Raw genomic sequence first — 19,287 nt, 5'->3', positions numbered from 1 at the left:
GGATAAATGATGGATATAGGATGGGTATAGGATGGATATAAGATAGATATAGGATGATAAATGATGGACATAGGGTGGTTATATGATGGAAATCGGATGGATACAGAATGGTTATACATGTAGGAAGGATATAGGATGGATATATGATAGATAAATGATGGATATAGGACGGATATAGGATGTGTATACATTTAGGATGGATATAGGGTGGTTATACATGTAGGATGGATATAGGATGGATATATGATAGATAAGGGATGGATATAGGATAAGTGATGGATAAATGATAGATATAGGATGGGTATACATGTAGGATGGATATAGGATATATATGGTCAAGTTGTGTAGTAGTGGATAATACTATATACGCTAAGCTATGACTGTGGGTGATGCATGAAGAAAGGAATAGTATGAATTATTAAAATAGATCTTCGTAATATTTAATCTTAGAGTCTGAGATGAAAACGCTTTTGAAGGTAAACAACATACTATCCTGTGAGTTTTCTCGAACCTGCGCCGTCGGTGCCAACACAGTCGCCAGCGGTGCATTGTCGTTGATGTCGATGATGATGAATGTGAGGTCTGCTGTGGCCTCGTTACCGGAGCTGTCAACTGCCTTCAGTGTGATGTCTGACAACGTGGTTATACCGCTACTGCCGTCGCGGTCAATTCTTTGCGAGCCGTAACTCAACTCCCCAGTTGGGTTCAATGACAGGAAGCCAGCATTTGTGCCTATGAAACAAAGTGTGATATGTTTTCAATAAAAAAAATAAAAAATTTCCAGTTTGATTTTTGTTTGTTTTTGTGTTGTTTAACGCCGCACTCGGCAGTATTCCAGCTACGTGACGGCAGTCTGTAAATCCACGCAATACAGTGATTGACATCACGAACATCGGCCTATGCAACTGTGATACGATGACATGCATCAACCAAGTCAGCGAGCCAGACCACCCGATCCCGTTAGTCGCCTCTTACGACAGTCATGTAGCTAACCCGGATCATCACGGGAGCTCTTCAAATCTTCTGCATTTTTGGCATCCAAAATGTCGACATCGACTAAAAATGTATGTAGTTCCGCAAGAAAAAATATCAAGATATGCTTTTTATTCCAGGGTGTTTTGATTTGATAGTGTAAGACACTTTCCGGTACGTTCTTGAACTATTTTAGGCAAAAATTCACACAACCAAAATATTGATCGATTTGGAGACGAGTCTTCCAGCAGGTTACGTTTTATTGGTTGGTTGGTTGGTTGTTTTACGCCGCACTCAGCAATATACCAGCTATAAGACAGCGGTCTGTAAATAATCGAGTCTGGACCAGACAATCCAGTGATTGATATCATGAGCATCGATCCACGCAATTGGGATCGAGCAGGTTACGGAAAGAGGCGAGTGGTGAGGAATGTGTTCAAGTTTGACCTCACCCCCCAGACTGTAGGTGACGGCACCAGTGTTCCCGTGGGTCACAAACACACCCTTCAGGACTGTCCCCTCGTTCTGATCCTCGGGGATAGCAGCGTCTGTGGCCACCACGATCTTCAACGTTGTCAAGACAACATCTACAACGGTAACTAGCATCACAGCGTTGGTGGTGAACGTTCCGTCATCTGCTCTAGAATAGGATCAAGATATCACCGAAATAATTATAACAATTCTGAAGCTTATTCAGTCGTACATGTTTACGTTATAAAAAGGTATTTTCTCACTATATTCATAAATGGTTTGATTCATTAAACTAATACTGTATGGCCTGTGAAACACATCTCGTCGTTCACTGACCATTCGTTGTAGGGGTAGCCGAGTGGATAAAGCGTTCGCTCGAAACGACGAAGGTCCGGGTTCGATTCCCAACGTGGGTACAATGTCTTTATCTCATGACGTGATCTTACAGGAACATTGCAAGAGGCGGCGTTAAACCACACACACTAATTCAGTGAGCTAGATACGTACCTTAACGTCAATACATGAAGCGGTGATGATGAATAATCTAAAGGGTATTTAAGAACAACGTCACTTCCGGTTATTTCGAAATAACTTCCTCCTCCTTCCAAAGTGAGTGTGACTTGGTCACCGTCGTCGTCAGTTGCGACCACTGTAGCAACAACGTCACCCACAGCAATGTCTTCATTGAGGGTGACGGCGTAATGAGTTGAATCAAACTTGGGAATGTTGTCGTTGACGTCAATTAACGTCAACCGCATTGTCCCGTCCGAGGATCTGGGTGAGCTAGCTCCGTCGGTGATCCTGACCGTTACGTCATGATAGGCCACGCCCCCCGTTGCGGTGTCAGTGTCTAAGGGTCTAAGTGTCTTTAAGATGCCGGTGTTAGAGTCAATTTCAAATTTGTCACTACTGTCTCCTCCGTTTGCTGTAGAAGAAAAGATTATGTGCCAGAAGGAAAAGAATTTTGTTTCTTCAAATTTTAAGGATCGCATGATATTCATACAATTATGTTGTTTCTGGTGTGTCAAATACACCATGGGGGCACATGTGGCTAAGTTATCTAAGGCGCTGCAATTCTCTGTGCAGAGTTGCGTCCCTTATGCCTGCCAGAAAGCTAAGATCGTTGGTTCGAATCCCGGTTCGCGTGCTTATGTTTCTAGGTTTGTCAACGTGGATATTATTTATTTATTTATTCATTATTTTTTAATTATTTTTTTTATTTATTTTTTATTTATTTATTTATTTATATATTTATTTATTTATTTATTTATTTATTTATTTATTTATTTATTTATCGCAGGTATCCAGGTATAAGTACATTATCTGCTCAAATGCGGGTTTTTTTGTTCCCTGACTAGTGGGTACCTTTGTACTCCACTTCTCATTCTCACTAATTAAAGAGTGAAACATGAAAGATCTATATCACTTTCTGCTTTCCCCACACACGCAGTTATGTTATTGACATTACCGATCAAAGCGGCGTTAAAACAACGCACTCACTCATCAAATATATTTTGGTTGGTAAACATCGTTAACGAAGTCGTTAGAACCGTGGAATGCCGTGGCAGCCGATATTAAACACCAGTACTATGTCTGCACCTTCAAATATGAATCGTCTTAATTGTGCGTTTGTTGTTTAACGCCGCTCTTACTAAATTAACGTGTCCGGGCAAGACACACCGGTGATTGATATTAAGAACATTGTCCCTCGCCGTGGGGATACGATGACATGCAATCGACCAAGCCAGATCCGTGTGGTCCCCCTCCCACAAGAATACGGTGCTCGGAACCTATAAATCTAGCCCGAAATTTCACACCCCTGTCGTCTCAAGGTATATGTAGAGATAATCACGTTTAAGTTGACGAGGCTTTACGGTAAAGTGCTATGTCTGTTTCACCCACCCCACTCCCACCCCACTCCCACCCCACTATCACCCATTCATTTCACAATTTACTACGTCGATAAACACACAAACTATGTATTTTGAGACTTCAGGTTTAACACTTAATGCTCACAGTCCAGCACGGAGACGAGGAAAAAAGTGACGTCACCGTCCACTCCAAGGTCGGCGTCGGAGGCGGCGAAGGAGATTTCGTGGTTGACGGGGACGTCCTCTGATAAACTGGTTCCCTGAAACTGTTTGGTGCCGTCCACGGCGGGGGTGTCAAACACGGGGTCGAATTCATTAACCGGGGTCACCTGAAAGGTCAAGGTCAAGGTCGGATGAGGTGGATCAAAGCATGACATGATTCACGCCCTCAGTAAACCAACTAGATCATGCGTCATTTATGGATTGACTGTGGGTTTTTTTTCACTTGTCGCGACAATGTGACAACGCGACATTTTTCAAGTCAAAATATGTCGCGTTGGCGCACTATCGCCCTTTGGTAAAATAAAAAATATTATTCAAAACGTGACAATGCGATAACGCGACAATGCAACAATTGGCCAAAATTGTGCGTTGTCGCATTGTCGCGCTTTGATAAATTTTGACACTTTTTGCTTTTTTGGTGAGGGCGACAACGCGCCGTCTCTTCGTGGATTCCATAATAACATGATTTTCATTTTTCAGTCACATTCAAGTGGGAAAATGTTCACACATTTTCAGCAAGCAAGTGTTTTCTAGAAATGATGATGTGGAAATTGGGGTTCACGACCCCGCGTTACTTTCACGAGAAAAAATTGATGTAATGAGATTCGCGTTAGCTTTTTTCGAGATGTGTAAATTGCAGAGGGCAAATCGCAGTTTGATCAACCGGTTTATTGTTATGTATCTTACCTTACATGTCACTCAAAATTCTTTCTTATAAATTTCCATTTGCATCATGAAAATATATACCACGCCACCATGGCAACAGTTATTTTGCTTATATTCAAGCTCCTTACAGCAAAACGGCGTCGAGTGTACATGTATATTAACATTGACTTTGATGTACGTCTGGAGCTCATTTGGCAAAATGGCGACAAACATAGATTCCATCCAAATCTCCATTTCTTTTCAAATTGTGATAAATGATAAAGACGGTGGTAAGATACATTCGTGGTGTGCTTATCCTTGTTTTGTTAACTAGCTTGTCCACACCTATACAGAGGGTACATTAAACTCTAATCCCCGATGGATAAGCCTATTACTTCTAGACCTCTTCAAGTCAGATACCCACCTTGACACTGACGGTTGTCGTTCCTGTTCTCAGATTGTCTTCATTGACAGCTACAATGGTAAATATGAACTCGTAAACTGACAGAGATTCGTAGTCAAGGTTACTGGTCACGGTCTTCAGTTGGCTTCCGGTCACATTGAACATGTCTTGAGCAGTACCATCTTGCAGGGCGATTCTGGAGGCGACGTTGGTACCGTCATCGGCATCGTTCACAACAAGGTCAAGGACGACGGTATCTGTCGGAAATGATGAATGAGAGAGTTGCTGTTTTACGCTGCTTTTAGCACGTGACTAGTGAATACTTTGGGGTCAAGCTGTCCTGGTTATATAAAGTGGGAGGCATGCAGTTCCCTATGTAGTTGCGTCCCTCGTCGTGGCAGGATCCGCTGATGTTAGGTCTACGCCGACATACCGTGCTATAACTGAGATACTGTGAAAGGCGGTTATACCAAAATCACCAACTCATTATTAGAAGCGAATCGACAACGTATACAATTACATCAACGGTTGGGGCATTTTATTTATCATTATGGAACATGAAATATTTTCAGTTTTTATGTATTTTGACATTTTTTTACGTTCACAGAGAAGTTAACTTAGAATCATCAACGTGGAATTATCTCGTAACCACCACAGTACTAGTCCTCGCGACATGAAGACGTCATTTTTAACAACAATGGATTTGTAAAGAAATAAAAGCAAATGTTATGGTTACCTTTATAACACACTGACGTACTGCGTTATCTCTGAGATGTGTTTCATTCCCTGGTTGTAAATATTGCGTTGCAGAATAGAAAGATACCGCTGAACCGAGGGATGTTGGGTTTCTAGGGTTGTTGTGGTGGTGCATTACATCCTTATGCAGGGATAGTTGGTTCAAACCGAGGTGTGGTGTGGTGAGGTGAGGTGAGGAGAGGTGAGGTGAGGTGAGGTGAGGTGGGGTGGGGTGGGGTGGGGTAGGGTGAGGTGAGGTGAGACGAGGTGAGGTGAGGTGAGGTATACTACTAGCCCACTGACCTACCATGTCACAGTTAGTTAGTGAGTTTAAATTTACATTTGCAGTATTTCAGCCATGTCTTGACTTTCAAAGATAATATATAATAAATACATTTCAACGATAAAAGCATATCAACAACGGACAGTACAATAACTGGACCATGTCACAGTTAACATGGATCAGACACACAACACTAATTCCGAGCCAGCCAGGTCTTCTTTTACAAATAATACCATCTTTTAACGTGTTTGGTCCGGAAGCCGCTTTGCCAACTCCATCACTACACTACGATCCTCAAACCAAGGAAGAACTTTGAAACAAAGAAGCTTCTGGACTTATGTGGACTCACCGACCGGAGTATTCTCTGCGACGTCCACCGTATACGATGTCGCGAAGAATGCAGGGTTGTTGTCATTGATGTCTACAATGGTCGCAGTTATTGTCTGGGTCGACCCAAGGCCAGAGCTGTCGGTCACGGTAAGGTCAAATGAGACGGAGGTCAAGGCCGCCTGGTCCCGGTCGATTCTCTGAGCTATCTTCAATACCCCGGATGTTGGATCCATACTGAAGAAGGTACTTTCACTTCCTGCATAGTTAATGTTCAAGGATGATTAAGTATAATTTAATATAACATTAATAATGATTAACTGAAAATATCCAGGCTTACCAATGACAAATCTTTGATAGTACAAAAGATATATAAAACAAAAGACCAAAAATCTGCATTAGACATTGCGAAGCTTCTTAAAATTTTCTTACTTAAGTTCAAAAAGAATTATTAGTTGAAAAGATTTTTATTGAAATTCATGGACAGTAAGCATAACTATAATGGCCTTGTTGACTGAGTTGGTCGCTAATTGTTAATTGTTGGGCCGTCAGCCCAAATGGGTTGGGTGGTCATGCTCTGACTTGGTTGATAACGTACGCCTACGGCATGGACAGTTGTGAACAAAATCAATCACTGGATTGTCTGGTCTCGTCTGGATTATTTAAAGGGCACAGTCACACAGCTTGAGTGTGACGTTAAACAACAAACAAACATGTTCTCTTGACATTCCGAGTCCCCAATAACGCATGCGTGTTGCGACAGCTTTCTGAAGCGGGGGTGATTGTTTGTTGTTTAACGCCGCATTCAGAAAAATTCCAGCTATAGAACGATTTTTTTCTGAAGCGGGGATCGTGTGCACCAACACGGGAGGATAATATGTGACTACTGGTTTTTATCATCCCAAGGGTTAGAAATAACAGAGTTCATTAAAATCGTATGTGCACTAGTGAAAATATTACTTCTCGCACCACACTCCGGCGCAGTGGTGATTTAGCATAACACCACTGTGTGTAAGATGTGACGAATCGATGCTGGCCATTCGTCACCACTCGCTCCTTTCCGTAACCTGCAAAACTCGTCCCCTATCGATGAGCGTTATGTGCGAAAATACGACAAACCAATCAGACTGCGCGTATGACTTCAAGTACTTCAGGCAAAGAATCCCTCAGGAATAATTAAATGTACATATGTCTTGGAACTGAAAATTTACCCAACATACAGCTACATGTGTTCATGCATGCTGTATAATACTGTATGTCCAGATGTGTTTTCAATAGCATCTGGGAAATATACATATGGGGAAAATCATGTTAATCATTATGCAACGAGTTGACAATTCTTTTAGGTATGCTCGTTTGCGGAATGACGGAATGACGTCACACTTGACGACACACGCTCGGGAAATACAAGAATTCTGAAACTAGTTTCGTAAAATCAGTATGACACACATGCTCGTATAATAATCTCCATACCTCACCCAGTCTGGATTATTTACTGCCACAGATAAGGCTTGGTTCCCAGCAGCCTTTGCTGCGACTTGTTGGAAGGGATGCTCCGATTCAGTAACTTTATTGATGGCGTGTCAACGCTTATAATATCAATCACTGATTTGTCTGATACAGACTCGATTATCTATAGGCTGACGGTAAAAAAGTGAAATATTGATGACTGTGGCTTCAAAAAAGAAACAAGTAAGGAAAATTATGTATAGTTCAATTTTGGATGTCTTGGATATTGCGACTGTGACGTTAAGCAACCAACAAACGTCATGAGTATTCTCGCAGTCTAATGACCAACAATGAACTTCTCACCACTTATCGCATACGACAGTGTGTCTCCCTCGTCTTGGTCGTCCACGGTGTAGAGGTTGCTGACCACGCTGTCCACTGCCATCTCCTCCGGGATAGACAACGTCCCTGACAACGTGATTACCGGCGTCTCGTCAACGACGTCGGTCACTCGCACCGTCATCATCGCCTGCTCCGTGTTCCGACCATCAGACATGCTTCAAAATAATGAAACTGCTTTTTGATGTCGCTTTGATCAATACGATGTTGTTTGTTTGTTTGTTGTTTAACGCCTCACTCAGCAATATTCCAGCTATATGACGTCGGTCTGTAAATAATTGGGTCTGGGCCAGACAATACAGTGATTGACATGAGCATCGATCCACGCCCTTGGGATACGATGACATGCATCAACCACGTCATCGATCCCGTTAGTCGCCTCTTACGACAAGCATAGTCGTCTTTTACGGCAAGCATGGGTTGCTGAAGATCTATTCTACCCCGGATCTTCACGGGTCACAATACAATGTACATATATCTCAAGGCGCCTCAGTTTAATGTGAAGGAAGTGAAACAGGTCTTCCATATTTTCACGTTCGTGATACCTAGAAGCTGACAAACAAATGATGATATTAAAGACGAGTCTTGAATTCAAACACACAATCTGTGGATCCTGACATATCCAAGGGACCGAACTCTGCACAGAGAATTAAGGCGCTTTGACAACTGGACGGTTCAAAGCCCTGCCCCACAATAACATATACTGCCGGGGGAAAAAGTATACACTTGAAAATTGGATTTAACCAAAAAGTGACGAACGTTATGAAACCGTTACTGGGCTCAAAACAGTCACCGAATCACTGCAAACTTATAAGGTCCAAATGCAACGCTTATACCCGTATTAAATACAACACCATTTGCTTCACATATTGTACCCATGTCGGGAATCGAACCCGGACCTTCGGCTTGACGAGCAAACGCTTTAACCACTAGGCAACCCCACTGCCCCTCTCATCAAGTTCGATCAGTATTGGTATGAGAGGAGATTCCGTCTCGTAAGGATATTTATGGGTAGACTGGCATGTTCTGAACAACCAACTATATGTTTTCTTACCGCCTCCGTGGTCCAGTGGTAGAGCGTTCGCCCGGAGAGCGGAAGGTCCGGGGTTCGATCCCCGGCCGCGTCATACCAAAAGACGTTAAAAGATGGTACTTCTTGTTACCCTGTCTGGCGCCCGCCATTAAAGGGCTAAAACAAGGACTGGTCGGCTCGGAGTCAGTATACTGTGTCTGAGTGGGGTATTCATGTCAAACTGCGGCATGGTATCTCAGTGAGCTAGCACTATAAATCGGCATCAGTCCGGACTAGTACACACACACACACACACACACACACACACACGCGTGCATGCACGTCGCTATATAAGTGCAATAATCTTGGACGTGACGTTAAACCCCATTTCACCTCACCTATTTGAAATGGGAAGCCACTAGTGACTGACACCTTTTAATACCCAGTCTGTCATATCGCCATTCGTTGATCAAATACCGGATTTATTCGTCACCATACTTCGTGTCGGAAGTGACTTTCCATCACTGTCTATCTTCTGTGGTTCGTGATTCTAAAATCAGCGTATTTTGTAACGAGTTGGGGGAGTGAGTTGGGTGTAACGCCGCTTTTAACAGTATTCCAGTTATATCACGGCGTGTCAGCTTAATGTGGGAGGAAAGCCCGAAGTGATGCAGGTCTCAGGCGTTTACCACTTCGGTGAAACCCACGAGCACCCGTATGGTGCTGACAAACCTAGAAACATAATCGGGGCGAACCAGGATTCGAGCCTACAATCATAGGTTTCTGGCGTGCCCAAGGGACGCAACTCTGCACAGCGAATCGCGGCGCCTGACGACTGGGCCACCCGTGCCCCCTTTTGGTAACGAAACTATGATGGGAATGGGTGAGATATGGAGATATTATACACTGGATTAACGAGGACGATAGAACGTTTTTTTATAATAAAAATAAAAAAATAACAAGTCGAGGTTCAGAATGAGAGAAAATATATCGTCGGATCATAGGTTCCGAACATCATACGTTTTCGGACAGCCATGTTTATTGCGATTACTCGCGTTATAACAAGGGGTGTCGAGACACACAGACATTGTAAATACTCAGATGATGGCTTGTTTTTAAGATAAAGTTTTCTTTTATGAGTGAGTGAAATGTTTTACAGCTGTTCTTGTGATTAGCGAGAAAACTACGAATGTTCTTAAGTGTCCGAAAACCCATACCACGAGGATACTTTAACTCGTCACAAAATTAAGCATATAATTGATAACGCTTTAAGTAATTGCAAAACGCCATTGTAACATCGATCTCAATATTTACCATAACATGATAAAAATCGGATTTTAATTCTTAAGCGTTTCTTAAATTATCTTCATTTAACTAATCTATATACATAGATGTTACTGTTTTATCTTGGATGTCTTCAATGACCCTATACTCTAAAAATTAAAAGAGAGGTTTTGGTAGTTACATAGATTAGATTCAGTTTCTGAACAAACTCAATCTACTCTGTACGGCACTGCATTTCAATGTACCTGATCAAGAGCCGATAGGTGTTCAACGTTTCATAATCCAGGGGCTGTTGCATCCTCAGTCCTCCACCAACAAACTCAAATACATCAGCATGGGTATCAAGCGTGAAGGTGAGTGAGTCTCCCTCGTTGTCCGTCCCCGCCACGGTGTAGATGATGACGCCTGTGGGAGTGTCCTCGCTGACGTCGACTACGGTGGTGCCCGTTGACGCGGGGCTGATGAACGCCGGGGCTTCGTCTGGGGGAGATGGGAGAATGATGAATGGATTGTGGCGACTGTCAGTGGCAGGACATGATTGAAGCGTTAGTAAAATAACGAGTCTTGCCGTGGCCAGATTTCAGTTATTGTGTGTCAGTGAGCATGAAAGTGTTTATCGTTCGAGAAGTCTCGGGACGGGACAGTTTTTAGAAGTCTGGCTATACATACTAGTATATAAGAGAGGTACAAGAGGGCTTCGAGGCTTTTGCGACCTAACGTGCGTCTCATCTACTTGCCAAGTTCGGGAAGTCTCGGGACAGGACAGTTTTTTGAAGTCTGGCTATACATATATAAGAGAGGTACAAGAGGGCTTCGAGGCTTTTGCGACCTGACGTGCGTCTCATCTACTTGCCAAGTTCGGGAAGTCTCGGGACAGGACAGTTTTTAGAAGTCTGGCTATACATATATAAGAGAGGTACAAGAGGGCTTCGAGGCTTTTGCGACCTATCTTGCGTCTCATCTACTTGCCAAGTTCGGAAAGTCTCGGGACGGGACAGTTTTTAGAAGTCTGGCTATACATATATATATGAGAGGTACATGGGGGCTTCGAGGCTTTGCGACCTGACGTGCGTCTCATCTACTTGCCAGGTACGGATGGGAACTTCCTACCAGCTTCCATCACTATTCCGAATTCTCGAACGGCGACAGGCCTGTTGCAAGACATTCGACATTGACTTAAATCTGGATACACGTGAGTTCACTAACATATTATAGAGCTTGTTGTCTATTGTTGTCTATTCCTGCTGCAACTTACTTGTGACCCATTGCATTGACTGTAAACCTGATAGTGTGTTTCAATATAGTTTGTTGATTATTCATTGATCTTGAGTTGTCCTAAAATCTATTTTTGCTGATTTAACAATTTATTTCTGTACGAACATATTTCTGGGTTAACGTTTGCGTTTCAGTTTGGAAATCAGATCGTAACACAGTACACATCAATCATATGTATATACTCTGATTTGAGGGGCGGTCAGGTATCCTAGTGGTTAAAGCGTTCGCTCGTCGCGCGAAGATCCGGGTTCGATTCCCCAAATATGTGCAATAAATGAAGCCCATTTCTGGTGTCCCCGCCGTGATATTGCTGGGATATTGGTAAAAGCGGCGTAAAAACAAACTCGGAAACACAAACACAAAAGAAGGGTTGATTAGCCATCAAATACCACGGAATCACTAGCAATTGCTAATGATCAAACAACTCTGTTACACTCGGATCCTACCTACCAACAAGGATCCTCCATTCTGCTACAACGTCGGCGTCATTGTGGGACACCATGAAGAAGTTGACGTCAAACGGCGTCACGGTCCCCGTCACCAGGACGTCAGAGCCCAGGACGTTCCCTTTTCCAACACTGAACTTCCCGGCAGCGTCCCACGCCAGCCAGAACGGCTTGAAGTTGTCACAGTCCAGTACAGGCTGGTAGTCGTAACCCAGCCACCCACAGCCGGCATCGTCGCACAGCTCGCTGGCTGCCATGGCTGTCCACTCGTTCAAGTCGCCGCCGAGTTTGCAGTAAACCCAAGAACCTGATGAGAGATGGGTAACGCATTATTCTTATAATAATAAAGTTGTCCAAAACGGGAGAATAGATACCAAACTTTTCTTCCACGTTAACAACAGGCAGAATGGGTCATTTAACCTTTGAAAGATGTGATGCACCCATTATGATTGGTAAGGACACCCTGTACAGAAGTTGGTGTTTGTCAAATGTCTCCAAACCAAATCGGCCTTATAAAAAAAATCTAACCTTCTCTATACACAACCCTCACCTGTACCCGTGTGACACTTCCCTGAACTAATGCCTGGCTCGCTAACTCATCTTCTATCTATTCCACTTAAATCCAGACGTGGCAACTTCGAAATGAAAATATGCTTAATCTGGGTACGTTTCGTGCAAAGATGCATTTTCAATTAGTGTCCAAATGGGCATGGATACGCATTAGGACATAAAAAAGTCATCAGGATCTTTCCAATGCCAAGTTTGTTCATGTAAGCTAAATGTCCTGTACAGTGGTGTTCCCGCCCGTCTTAGTTGTAAGTGACGCTTGCCTCTCACCACAGAACGCCCCCATCGTGTTAAAGTTGTAACTCAGTTCTTTAAAATGCCACCACTTTGTGACTCTGTCCCTGAACCCCTATCACCGACTCTCACCACAGAACATCAATCCTTACCCGGGTCTGTCCCTCAACCCCATCAACGCCACCCATAACAGAACATCCATCCTTACCCGAGTCTGTCCCTCAACCCCATCACCGCCACCCATAACAGAACCTCTATCCTTACCCGAGTCTGTCCCTCAACTCCATCACCGCCACCCACCACAGAACATCCATCCTTACCCGAGTCTTCCCTCAACCCCATCACCTCCACCCACCACAGAACATCCATTCCTTACCCGAGTCTGTCCCTCAACCCCATCACCGCCACCCACCACAGAACATCCATCCTTACCCGAGTCTGTCCCTCAACCCCATCAGCGCCACCCACCAGGGGACATCCATCCTCACCCGAGTCTGTCCCTCAACCCCATCACCGCCACCCACCACAGAACCTCTATCCTTACCCGAGTCTGTCCCTCAACCCAATCACCGCCAACCATAACAAAATCTCTATCCTTACCCGAGTCTGTCCCTCAACCCCATCACCGCCACCCACCACAGAACATCCATCCTTACCCGAGTCTGTCCCTCAACCCAAACCACCGCCACCCACCACAGAACATCCATTCCTTACCCGAGTCTGTCCCTCAACCCAAACCACCGCCACCCACCACAGAACATCCATTCCTTACCCGAGTCTGTCCCTCAACCCAAACCACCGCCACCCACCACAGAACATCCATTCCTTACCCGAGTCTGTCCCTCAACCCAAACCACCGCCACCCACCACAGAACATCCATTCCTTACCCGAGTCTGTCCCTCAACCCAAACCACCGCCACCCACCACAGAACATCCATCCTTACCCGAGTCTGTCCCTCAACCCCATCACCGCCACCCATAACAGAACATCCATCCTTACCCGAGTCTGTCCCTCAACCCAAACCACCGCCACCCACCACAGAACATCCATCCTTACCCGAGTCTGTCCCTCAACCCCATCACCGCCACCTACCACGGGACATCCATCCTCACCCGAGTCTGTCCCTCAACCTCATCACCGCCACCCACCACGGGACATCCATTCCTTACCCGAGTCTGTCCCTCAACCCAAACCACCGACACCCACCATAGAACATCCATCCTTACCCGAGTCTGTCCCTCAACCCCATCAGCGCCACCCACCAGGGGACATCCATCCTCACCCGAGTCTGTCCCTCAACCCCATCACCGCCACCCACCACAGAACCTCTATCCTTACCCGAGTCTGTCCCTCAACCCAATCACCGCCAACCATAACAAAATCTCTATCCTTACCCGAGTCTGTCCCTCAACCCCATCACCGCCACCCACCACAGAACATCCATCCTTACCCGAGTCTGTCCCTCAACCCAAACCACCGCCACCCACCACAGAACATCCATTCCTTACCCGAGTCTGTCCCTCAACCCAAACCACCGCCACCCACCACAGAACATCCATTCCTTACCCGAGTCTGTCCCTCAACCCAAACCACCGCCACCCACCACAGAACATCCATTCCTTACCCGAGTCTGTCCCTCAACCCAAACCACCGCCACCCACCACAGAACATCCATTCCTTACCCGAGTCTGTCCCTCAACCCAAACCACCGCCACCCACCACAGAACATCCATTCCTTACCCGAGTCTGTCCCTCAACCCAAACCACCGCCACCCACCACAGAACATCCATTCCTTACCCGAGTCTGTCCCTCAACCCAAACCACCGCCACCCACCACAGAACATCCATCCTTACCCGAGTCTGTCCCTCAACCCCATCACCGCCACCTACCACGGGACATCCATCCTCACCCGAGTCTGTCCCTCAACCTCATCACCGCCACCCACCACGGGACATCCATTCCTTACCCGAGTCTGTCCCTCAACCCAAACCACCAACACCCACCATAGAACATCCATCCTTACCCGAGTCTGTCCCTCAACCCCATCACCGCCACCTACCACGGGACATCCATCCTCACCCGAGTCTGTCCCTCAACCTCATCACCGCCACCCACCACGGGACATCCATCCTTACCCGAGTCTGTCCCTCAACCCCATCACCGCCACCCACCACAGAACATCCATCCTTACCCGAGTCTGTCCCTCAACCCAAACCACCGCCACCCACCAGGAATCATCCATCCTCACCCGAGTCTGTCCCTCAACCCCATCACCGCCACCCACCACAGAACATCCATCCTTACCCGAGTCTGTCCCTCAACCCTATCTCCACCACCCACCACGGGACATCCATCCTTACCCGGGTCAGTCCCCCAACCCACTCAACGCCACCCACCACAGAACATCCATCCTTACCCGAGTCTGTCCCTTAACCCCATCACCGCCACCCACCACAGAACCTCTATCCTTACCCGAGTCTGTCCCTCAACCCCATCACCGCCACCCACCACAGAACATCCATCCTCGACCGAGTCTGTCCCTCAACCCCATCACCGCCACCCACCACAGAACCTCCATCCTCACCCGAGTCTTCCCCTCAACCCCATCACCACCACCCACCACAGAACATCCATCCTTACCCGAGTCTGTCCCTCAACCCCATCACCGCCACCCACCACAGAACCTCCATCCTCACCCGAGTCTTCCCCTCAACCCCATCACCGACACCCACCACAGAACATCCATCCTTACCCGAGTCTGTCCCTCAATCCCATCACCGCCACCCACCACAGAACATCCATCCTCGACCGAGTCTGTCCCTCAACCCCATCACCGCCACCCACCACAGAACCTCCATCCTCACCCGAGTCTTCCCCTCAACCCCATCACCACCACCCACCACAGAACATCCATTCCTTACCCGAGTCTGTCCCTCAACCCAAACCACCGACACCCACCATAGAACATCCATCCTTACCCGAGTCTGTCCCTCAACCCCATCACCGCCACCTACCACGGGACATCCATCCTTACCCGAGTCTGTCCCTCAACCTCATCACCGCCACCCACCACGGGACATCCATCCTTACCCGAGTCTGTCCCTCAACCCCATCACCGCCACCCACCACAGAACATCCATCCTTACCCGAGTCTGTCCCTCAACCCAAAACACCGCCACCCACCAGGAATCATCCATCCTCACCCGAGTCTGTCCCTCAACCCCATCACCGCCACCCACCACAGAACATCCATCCTTACCCGAGTCTGTCCCTCAACCCTATCTCCACCACCCACCACGGGACATCCATCCTTACCCGGGTCAGTCCCTCAACCCACTCAACGCCACCCACCACAGAACATCCATCCTTACCCGAGTCTGTCCCTTAACCCCATCACCGCCACCCACCACAGAACCTCTATCCTTACCCGAGTCTGTCCCTCAACCCCATCACCGCCACCCACCACAGAACATCCATCCTCGACCGAGTCTGTCCCTCAACCCCATCACCGACACCCACCACAGAACCTCCATCCTCACCCGAGTCTTCCCCTCAACCCCATCACCACCACCCACCACAGAACATCCATCCTTACCCGAGTCTGTCCCTCAACCCCATCATCGCCACCCACCACAGAACCTCCATCCTCACCCGAGTCTTCCCCTCAACCCCATCACCGACACCCACCACAGAACATCCATCCTTACCCGAGTCTGTCCCTCAATCCCATCACCGCCACCCACCACAGAACATCCATCCTCGACCGAGTCTGTCCCTCAACCCCATCACCGCCACCCACCACAGAACCTCCATCCTCACCCGAGTCTTCCCCTCAACCCCATCACCACCACCCACCACAGAACATCCATCCTTACCCGAGTCTGTCCCTCAACCCCATCACCGCCACCCACCACAGAACCTCCATCCTCACCCGAGTCTTCCCCTCAACCCCATCACCGACACCCACCACAGAACATCCATCCTTACCCGAGTCTGTCCCTCAATCCCATCACCGCCACCCACCACAGAACATCCATCCTTACCCGAGTCTGTCCCTCAACCCCATCACCGCCACCCACCACAGAACCTCCATCCTCACCCGAGTCTTCCCCTCAACCCCATCACCGCCACCCACCACAGAACATCCATCCTTACCCGAGTCTGTCCCTCAATCCCATCACCGCCACCCACCACAGAACATCCATCCTCACCCGAGTCTGTCCCTCAATCCCATCACCGCCACCCACCACAGAACATCCATCCTCACCCGAGTCTTCCCCTCAACCCCATCACCACCACCCACCACAGAACATCCATCCTTACCCGAGTCTGTCCCTCAATCCCATCACCGCCACCCACCACAGAACATCCATCCTTACCCGAGTCTGTCCCTCAATCCCATCACCGCCACCCACCACGGATACATCCATCCTTACCCGAGCCCGTGTCATCCTGCTGCAGCTGTATCTCCGCTCCTTTACACGCCTTCACCTCCAGCAGCATGTGACTCGCGCCCGTCACTCTCACCCCAAACCCATTCACCTTCTTGTAGGAGTTACTGTCCGACATAATGCTGATCCACTTTCCTATAATAAGCACAGAAGTCCATATTGTCTTTTGCAGGCAAACCATTGAAAATGCTCTCAATAAAAGTGTCTTGCGAAAATATTAAGGTCCGTACACATTTGGGAAGTGAACTTAAATGTAAGGTCGCATCGGCATTATTTCAGCCATACTGCCATACACGTTTTATATATATACACCTTAGTCATGATACTTGTTCACAATACTAGCCAATATAAAATAAATTTCAGCATTGAGTTGGCTTAAAACACTGGTTGATGACTGTTACATCAATTATGACAGGAATTACGTGTCACACAAGGGGACAATAATTTCATGGTACTTTAACCTCCTGGACAGAGTCTTCTATAATCTTTCTTGATAAACGCATCACACACATTATAAAACAAGCAAATAGTTATTCACATACATGTTTAAAATTTATGATACAGACCAATTTCTTTAAAGTAGATGGGAATGAGATGCCCGCTTACACGGGAAAAAACATCTTTCAGATTTACTGTTTGAAAATGTAAATTCTTGCGATTGCAAAGTTCACACAGTCAAGCAAAATATGCTTGACGGTGAACTTGTCATCACAGGCGACACATTTAGGAGGTTCGTCCTCATCTGATATTGTAGGATAAACCATTTTTTCACAATGAAATCAATACAGTGGCTTCTTTACCTGTATATTTCATCAGATACTTACACGTGTCTGGAAATACAGCAATATGGGACTGGCAACATGGTATGCATGGCGATTATCATTTAAAGTCACCAAAAGAATTTCTTTTGAAGAAAAGCCGTTTCATCGTTATCTACATCATCGTCGCCACCATCGTGGTATAGCTTCTCTTCCTCATCGTCATCATTGGCAAATATATAGTGTCATGTATTTATCATTAATAATCATATTTCACCACACCTTATATTCTATTTCTAGACAAATCATAGTAACAAGATGCAATTTTGTAATGTAATTTACAAAACGAGTTTGGTGTTAATGATTAATGGTTTAAAAAAACTATAACAGTACGACTTACCTCCCATGACAATCGGGATTAAACCACATTGAAAAGCAAGCGTCCAGACAATGTTCATTCCGAAATATGCTGAAGATACTTAGAATATCTGATTTGTATCCTTGCCACTGAATGTCGGCATCTTGTTACTTGAACTTCACGATCACTTGAAACCACAGATTCTTCTATCCATCCTCATGTTGAACTATATTCTTGTAAAGAAAACACAAATTCGAATGCACAAGGTGTTAAGGGCATGAGTTGATAACTCATTCATGCCTTGAGAGTATAACCTTTTTGTTCAACATTAATATGACGATGCATTTCCGGTACACAAAAAACACATCGCGGTAAGTCAATGCAAATGAAGGTTCGGGGTTGATACTTTCAGACACCAACTCCTCATTAATCAGCTCTGTGATAGTTCCATTTCAGGATTTGCTGGTGATTCGGACTATTGGTGTGTGCCACGTATGACAAGTTAGTTTACGATATTGTTCGACATATGAGTGTCAGTTCCAAGCGTAATGCGCTTCTGTAATGGATATACTCACCCACATGGATGTGCCTCGAACCTTCATTGTCACCAAGTGTACTGGGGATTGCATGGGGTCATGCATGCTTGGTAATCCCTGTGTAATCTTTCATCCAAATGAATGGACATTGATCGCTGTGATAGCCTGGCAACTGTAGAATATCTTTATATGATCTCTGGTTTTTCTTTTGTGAAATACAAATGAGGCAACTCGGTGCTCAGGTCCTCGCGTCGAGTGATACATCAAGCACTTGTTTTAAACTGTTTAGTCATTATATTCGTCCTTGGGAATTGTTTTTAGGGAGATTCGTGTACATGGGATTTGATAGTCAGGGGAATTAATGAGGTGGCAAATGTTCCCAGATCGAAGGATTGTTACACTGTACAGAGTGAGTGAGTGAGTGAGTGAGTGAGTGATTGAGTGATTGAGTGATTGAGTGAGTGGGTGGGTGGGTGGGTGGGTGAGTGAGTGAGTGAGTGAGTGAGTGAGTGAGTGAGTGAGTGAGTGAGTGAGTGGGTGGGTGTTTGGGGGAGTGAGTGGGTGGGTGGGTGGTTGGGTGGGTGA

The 19,287-nt window shown here is 46.2% G+C and overlaps 1 protein-coding gene across 1 annotated transcript in view; it reads right to left on the bottom strand.

The window, feature by feature from the left end:
- The window catches only part of LOC124143955 (protocadherin-like wing polarity protein stan), a 29,237-nt gene extending 10,581 nt beyond the window's left edge, over positions 1-18,656 (bottom strand). The window contains exons 1-11 of the mRNA XM_046513119.2: positions 18,209-18,656; positions 17,036-17,185; positions 11,799-12,101; positions 10,319-10,553; positions 7,742-7,935; positions 5,952-6,188; positions 4,606-4,841; positions 3,460-3,643; positions 1,951-2,368; positions 1,425-1,612; positions 490-732 (exon numbers count right to left, since the gene is read on the bottom strand). Of these exons, the coding sequence (XP_046369075.2) occupies positions 490-732; positions 1,425-1,612; positions 1,951-2,368; positions 3,460-3,643; positions 4,606-4,841; positions 5,952-6,188; positions 7,742-7,935; positions 10,319-10,553; positions 11,799-12,101; positions 17,036-17,185; positions 18,209-18,266 (2,446 nt within the window). The 5' untranslated portion in view covers positions 18,267-18,656. The remainder of the gene's footprint in view (positions 1-489; positions 733-1,424; positions 1,613-1,950; positions 2,369-3,459; positions 3,644-4,605; positions 4,842-5,951; positions 6,189-7,741; positions 7,936-10,318; positions 10,554-11,798; positions 12,102-17,035; positions 17,186-18,208) is intronic.
- Positions 18,657-19,287: the final 631 nt, after the last annotated feature.

Source organism: Haliotis rufescens, unplaced genomic scaffold (genome assembly GCF_023055435.1).
Source record: "Haliotis rufescens isolate VD_foot unplaced genomic scaffold, xgHalRufe1.0.p SCAF_6, whole genome shotgun sequence".
In the NCBI taxonomy this organism is placed as follows: Eukaryota; Metazoa; Mollusca; class Gastropoda; order Lepetellida; family Haliotidae; genus Haliotis; species Haliotis rufescens.
Note: the sequence above shows the minus strand (reverse complement) of the source record. Positions and strands in the feature narration are given on the sequence as shown.